The 6,878-nt window shown below is 54.2% G+C and overlaps 1 protein-coding gene across 1 annotated transcript; it reads right to left on the minus strand.

The window, feature by feature from the left end:
• Nucleotides 1–4,659: 4,659 nt before the first annotated feature.
• Nucleotides 4,660–6,630, minus strand: LOC129830552 (uncharacterized; the record flags this gene model as incomplete). Its single annotated transcript, XM_055893123.1, has 3 exons — nucleotides 4,660–5,035; nucleotides 5,339–5,666; nucleotides 6,468–6,630. Coding segments are annotated over 3 exons (867 nt in total), but the record flags the coding sequence as incomplete, so codon positions are not given.
• Nucleotides 6,631–6,878: the final 248 nt, after the last annotated feature.

Raw genomic sequence — 6,878 nt, forward strand, 5'->3', positions numbered from 1 at the left:
GTCAACTGCAGTTGTGGTGGCAGTGGCTGACGTTGTTGCGGCTACAGTTGTGGTAAGAGGGATTTTAGTAGTAGTGGGAGCATTTGTGGTGGTGGTGGCGGCTGCAGTTGTTGTGCCAGTGGGCGTTGTCGAAGTGGTAAATGGAGTTGATGTGTTGGCAGATGCTGTTGTGGTCGCGGCTGCAGTTGTTGTGGCAGTGGATGTCGTAGTTGCGGTTGCAGTTGTGGTGAGAGGGGCTGTAGTAGTGGTTATTGCAGTTGTGGTGGCTGATGCTGTTGTGGTAGCGGCTGCAGTTGTGGTGGCTGGGACTGTTGTGGTGTCAGCTGCAGTTGTGGTGGTAGCGGCTGTTGTGGTGTGGGCTGCAGTTGTGGTTACCGGGGAAGTTGTAGTGGCAACTGCTGTTGTAGTACCAGCTGCATTTGTGGTGGCATTGGCTGTTGTAGTGTGGGCTACAGTTGTGGTTACAGGGGAAGTTGTAGTGGCAACTGCTGTTGTAGTACCAGCTGCAGTTGTGGTGGCATTGGCTGTTGTAGTGTGGGCTGCAGTTGTGGTGGCTGGGACTGTTGTGGTGGCGGCTTCAGTTGTGGTGTCAGTTGCAGTTGTGGTGGCAGTGGCTGTTGTAGTGTGGGCTACAGTTGTGGTTACAGGGGAAGTTGTAGTGGCAACTGCTGTTGTAGTACCAGCTGCAGTTGTGGTGGCATTGGCTGTTGTAGTGTGGGCTGCAGTTGTGGTGACTGGGACTGTAGTTGTGCTGTCAGCTGCAGTTGTGGTGGCAGTGGCTGACGTTGTTGCGGCTACAGTTGTGGTAAGAGGGAGTTTAGTAGTGGTGGGAGCATTTGTGGTGGTGGTGGCGGCTGCAGTTGTCGTGCCAGTGGGAGTTGTCGAAGTGGTAAATGTAGTTGATGTGTTGGCAGATGCTGTTGTGGTCGCGGCTGCAGTTGTTGTGGCGGTGGATGTCGTAGTTGCGGTTGCAGTTGTGGTGAGAGGGGCTGTAGTAGTGGTTATTGCAGTTGTGGTGGCTGATGCTGTTGTGGTAGCGGCTGCAGTTGTGGTGGCTGGGACTGTTGTGGTGTCAGCTGCAGTTGTGGTGGTAGCGGCTGTTGTGGTGTGGGCTGCAGTTGTGTTTACAGGGGAAGTTGTAGTGGCAACTGCTGTTGTAGTACCAGCTGCAGTTGTGGTGGCATTGGCTGTTGTAGTGTGGGCTACAGTTGTGGTTACAGGGGAAGTTGTAGTGGCAACTGCTGTTGTAGTACCAGCTGCAGTTGTGGTGGCATTGGCTGTTGTAGTGTGGGCTGCAGTTGTGGTGGCTGGGACTGTTGTGGTGGCGGCTGTAGTTGTGCTGTCAGCTGCAGTTGTGGTGGCAGTGGCTGACGTTGTTGCGGCTACAGTTGTGGTAAGAGGGATTTTAGTAGTGGTGGGAGCATTTGTGGTGGTGGTGGCGGCTGGAGTTGTCGTGCCAGTGGGCGTTGTCGAAGTGGTAAATGGAGTTGATGTGTTGGCAGATGCTGTTGTGTTCGCGGCTGCAGTTGTTGTGGCGGTGGATGTCGTAGTTGCGGTTGCAGTTGTGGTGAGAGGGGCTGTAGTAGTGGTTATTGCAGTTGTGGTGGCTGATGCTGTTGTGGTAGCGGCTGCAGTTGTGGTGGCTGGGACTGTTGTGGTGTCAGCTGCAGTTGTGGTGGTAGCGGCTGTTGTGGTGTGGGCTGCAGTTGTGGTTACAGGGGAAGTTGTTGTGGAAACTGCTGTTGTAGTACCATATGCAGTTGTGGTGGCATTGGCTGTTGTAGTGTGGGCTGCAGTTGTGGTGACTGGGACTGTTGTCGTGGCGTCTGTAGTTGTGCTGTCAGCTGCAGTTGTGGTGGCAGTGGCTGACGTAGTTGCGGCTACAGTTGTGGTGAGAGGGGCTGTAGTAGTGGTGGTAGCAGTTGTGCTGGCATTGGCTGTTGTATTGGTGATTATAGTTGTGGTGGCTGGGACTGTTGTGGTGGCGGCTTCAGTTGTGGTGTCAGCTGCAGTTGTGGTGGCAATGGCTGTTGTAGTGTGGGCTACAGTTGTGGTTACAGGGGAAGTTGTAGTGGCAACTGCTGTTGTAGTACCAGCTGCAGTTGTGGTGGCATTGGCTGTTGTAGTGTGGGCTACAGTTGTGGTTACAGGGGAAGTTGTAGTGGCAACTGCTGTTGTAGTACCAGCTGCAGTTGTGGTGGCATTGGCTGTTGTAGTGTGGGCTGCAGTTGTGGTGGCTGGGACTGTTGTGGTGGCGGCTCCAGTTGTGGTGTCAGCTGCAGTTGTGGTGGCAGTGGCTGTTGTAGTGTGGGCTACAGTTGTGGTTACAGGGGAAGTTGTAGTGGCAACTGCTGTTGTAGTACCAGCTGCAGTTGTGGTGGCATTGGCTGTTGTAGTGTGGGCTGCAGTTGTGGTGACTGGGACTGTTGTGGTGGCGGCTGTAGTTGTGCTGTCAGCTGCAGTTGTGGTGGCAGTGGCTGACGTTGTTGCGGCTACAGTTGTGGTAAGAGGGATTTTAGTAGTGGTGGGAGCATTTGTGGTGGTGGTGGCGGCTGCAGTTGTCGTTCCAGTGGGAGTTGTCGAAGTGGTAAATGGAGTTGATGTGTTGGCAGATGCTGTTGTGGTCGCGGCTGCAGTTGTTGTGGCGGTGGATGTCGTAGTTGCGGTTGCAGTTGTGGTGAGAGGGGCTGTAGTAGTGGTTATTGCAGTTGTGGTGGCTGATGCTGTTGTGGTAGCGGCTGCAGTTGTGGTGGCTGGGACTGTTGTGGTGTCAGCTGCAGTTGTGGTGGTAGCGGCTGTTGTGGTGTGGGCTGCAGTTGTGGTTACAGGGGAAGTTGTAGTGGCAACTGCTGTTGTAGTATCGGGTGCAGTTGTGGTGGCATTGGCTGTTGTAGTGTGGGATGCAGTTGCGGTTACTGGGGAAGTTGTTGTGGAAACTGCTGTTGTAGTACCAGATGCAGTTGTGGTGGCATTGGCTGTTGTAGTGTGGGCTGCAGTTGTGGTGACTGGGACTGTTGTCGTGGCGTCTGTAGTTGTGCTGTCAGCTGCAGTTGTGGTGGCAGTGGCTGTTGTAGTGTGGGCTACACTTGTGGTTACAGGGGAAGTTGTAGTGGCAACTGCTGTTGTAGTACCAGCTGCAGTTGTGGTGGCATTGGCTGTTGTAGTGTGGGCTGCAGTTGTGGTGGCTGGGACTGTTGTGGTGGCGGCTTCAGTTGTGGTGTCAGCTGCAGTTGTGGTGGCAGTGGCTGTTGTAGTGTGGGCTACACTTGTGGTTACAGGGGAAGTTGTAGTGGCAACTGCTGTTGTAGTACCAGCTGCAGTTGTGGTGGCATTGGCTGTTGTAGTGTGGGCTGCAGTTGTGGTGACTGGGACTGTTGTGGTGGCGGCGGTAGTTGTGCTGTCAGCTGCAGTTGTGGTGGCAGTGGCTGACGTTGTTGCGGCTACAGTTGTGGTAAGAGGGATTTTAGTAGTGGTGGGAGCATTTGTGGTGGTGGTGGCGGCTGCAGTTGTGCTGCCAGTGGGAGTTGTCGAAGTGGTAAATGGAGTTGATGTGTTGGCAGATGCTGTTGTGTTCGCGGCTGCAGTTGTTGTGGCGGTGGATGTCGTAGTTGCGGTTGCAGTTGTGGTGAGAGGGGCTGTAGTAGTGGTTATTGCAGTTGTGGTGGCTGATGCTGTTGTGGTAGCGGCTGCAGTTGTGGTGGCTGGGACTGTTGTGGTGTCAGCTGCAGTTGTGGTGGTAGCGGCTGTTGTGGTGTGGGCTGCAGTTGTGGTTACAGGGGAAGTTGTTGTGGAAACTGCTGTTGTAGTACCATATGCAGTTGTGGTGGCATTGGCTGTTGTAGTGTGGGCTGCAGTTGTGGTGACTGGGACTGTTGTCGTGGCGTCTGTAGTTGTGCTGTCAGCTGCAGTTGTGGTGGCAGTGGCTGACGTAGTTGCGGCTACAGTTGTGGTGAGAGGGGCTGTAGTAGTGGTGGTAGCAGTTGTGCTGGCATTGGCTGTTGTATTGGTGATTATAGTTGTGGTGGCTGGGACTGTTGTGGTGGCGGCTTCAGTTGTGGTGTCAGCTGCAGTTGTGGTGGCAATGGCTGTTGTAGTGTGGGCTACAGTTGTGGTTACAGGGGAAGTTGTAGTGGCAACTGCTGTTGTAGTACCAGCTGCAGTTGTGGTGGCATTGGCTGTTGTAGTGTGGGCTACAGTTGTGGTTACAGGGGAAGTTGTAGTGGCAACTGCTGTTGTAGTACCAGCTGCAGTTGTGGTGGCATTGGCTGTTGTAGTGTGGGCTGCAGTTGTGGTGGCTGGGACTGTTGTGGTGGCGGCTCCAGTTGTAGTGTCAGCTGCAGTTGTGGTGGCAGTGGCTGTTGTAGTGTGGGCTACAGTTGTGGTTACAGGGGAAGTTGTAGTGGCAACTGCTGTTGTAGTACCAGCTGCAGTTGTGGTGGCATTGGCTGTTGTAGTGTGGGCTGCAGTTGTGGTGACTGGGACTGTTGTGGTGGCGGCTGTAGTTGTGCTGTCAGCTGCAGTTGTGGTGGCAGTGGCTGACGTTGTTGCGGCTACAGTTGTGGTAAGAGGGATTTTAGTAGTGGTGGGAGCATTTGTGGTGGTGGTGGCGGCTGCAGTTGTCGTGCCAGTGGGAGTTGTCGAAGTGGTAAATGGAGTTGATGTGTTGGCAGATGCTGTTGTGGTCGCGGCTGCAGTTGTTGTGGCGGTGGATGTCGTAGTTGCGGTTGCAGTTGTGGTGAGAGGGGCTGTAGTAGTGGTTATTGCAGTTGTGGTGGCTGATGCTGTTGTGGTAGCGGCTGCAGTTGTGGTGGCTGGGACTGTTGTGGTGTCAGCTGCAGTTGTGGTGGTAGCGGCTGTTGTGGTGTGGGCTGCAGTTGTGGTTACAGGGGAAGTTGTAGTGGCAACTGCTGTTGTAGTATCGGGTGCAGTTGTGGTGGCATTGGCTGTTGTAGTGTGGGATGCAGTTGCGGTTACTGGGGAAGTTGTTGTGGAAACTGCTGTTGTAGTACCAGATGCAGTTGTGGTGGCATTGGCTGTTGTAGTGTGGGCTGCAGTTGTGGTGACTGGGACTGTTGTCGTGGCGTCTGTAGTTGTGGTGTCAGCTGCAGTTGTGGTGGCAGTGGCTGTTGTAGTGTGGGCTACAGTTGTGGTTACAGGGGAAGTTGTAGTGGCAACTGCTGTTGTAGTACCAGCTGCAGTTGTGGTGGCATTGGCTGTTGTAGTGTGGGCTGCAGTTGTGGTGACTGGGACTGTTGTGGTGGCGGCTGTAGTTGTGCTGTCAGCTGCAGTTGTGGTGGCAGTGGCTGACGTTGTTGCGGCTACAGTTGTGGTAAGAGGGATTTTAGTAGTGGTGGGAGCATTTGTGGTGGTGGTGGCGGCTGCAGTTGTCGTGCCAGTGGGAGTTGTCGAAGTGGTAAATGTAGTTGATGTGTTGGCAGATGCTGTTGTGGTCGCGGCTGCAGTTGTTGTGGCGGTGGATGTCGTAGTTGCGGTTGCAGTTGTGGTGAGAGGGGCTGTAGTAGTGGTTATTGCAGTTGTGGTGGCTGATGCTGTTGTGGTAGCGGCTGCAGTTGTGGTGGCTGGGACTGTTGTGGTGTCAGCTGCAGTTGTGGTGGTAGCGGCTGTTGTGGTGTGGGCTGCAGTTGTGTTTACAGGGGAAGTTGTAGTGGCAACTGCTGTTGTATTACCATATGCAGTTGTGGTGGCATTGGCTGTTGTAGTGTGGGCTGCAGTTGTGGTGACTGGGACTGTTGTCGTGGCGTCTGTAGTTGTGCTGTCAGCTGCAGTTGTGGTGGCAGTGGCTGACGTAGTTGCGGCTACAGTTGTGGTGAGAGGGGCTGTAGTAGTGGTGGTAGCAGTTGTGCTGGCATTGGCTGTTGTATTGGTGATTATAGTTGTGGTGGCTGGGACTGTTGTGGTGGCGGCTTCAGTTGTGGTGTCAGCTGCAGTTGTGGTGGCAATGGCTGTTGTAGTGTGGGCTACAGTTGTGGTTACAGGGGAAGTTGTAGTGGCAACTGCTGTTGTAGTACCAGCTGCAGTTGTGGTGGCATTGGCTGTTGTAGTGTGGGCTACAGTTGTGGTTACAGGGGAAGTTGTAGTGGCAACTGCTGTTGTAGTACCAGCTGCAGTTGTGGTGGCATTGGCTGTTGTAGTGTGGGCTGCAGTTGTGGTGGCTGGGACTGTTGTGGTGGCGGCTCCAGTTGTGGTGTCAGCTGCAGTTGTGGTGGCAGTGGCTGTTGTAGTGTGGGCTACAGTTGTGGTTACAGGGGAAGTTGTAGTGGCAACTGCTGTTGTAGTACCAGCTGCAGTTGTGGTGGCATTGGCTGTTGTAGTGTGGGCTGCAGTTGTGGTGACTGGGACTGTTGTGGTGGCGGCTGTAGTTGTGCTGTCAGCTGCAGTTGTGGTGGCAGTGGCTGACGTTGTTGCGGCTACAGTTGTGGTAAGAGGGATTTTAGTAGTGGTGGGAGCATTTGTGGTGGTGGTGGCGGCTGCAGTTGTCGTGCCAGTGGGAGTTGTCGAAGTGGTAAATGGAGTTGATGTGTTGGCAGATGCTGTTGTGGTCGCGGCTGCAGTTGTTGTGGCGGTGGATGTCGTAGTTGCGGTTGCAGTTGTGGTGAGAGGGGCTGTAGTAGTGGTTATTGCAGTTGTGGTGGCTGATGCTGTTGTGGTAGCGGCTGCAGTTGTGGTGGCTGGGACTGTTGTGGTGTCAGCTGCAGTTGTGGTGGTAGCGGCTGTTGTGGTGTGGGCTGCAGTTGTGGTTACAGGGGAAGTTGTAGTGGCAACTGCTGTTGTAGTATCGGGTGCAGTTGTGGTGGCATTGGCTGTTGTAGTGTGGGATGCAGTTGCGGTTACTGGGGAAGTTGTTGTGGAAACTGCTG

The sequence above is a fragment of the Salvelinus fontinalis genome, chromosome 32 (assembly GCF_029448725.1).
Source record: "Salvelinus fontinalis isolate EN_2023a chromosome 32, ASM2944872v1, whole genome shotgun sequence".
NCBI classification, from domain to species: domain Eukaryota; kingdom Metazoa; phylum Chordata; class Actinopteri; order Salmoniformes; family Salmonidae; genus Salvelinus; species Salvelinus fontinalis.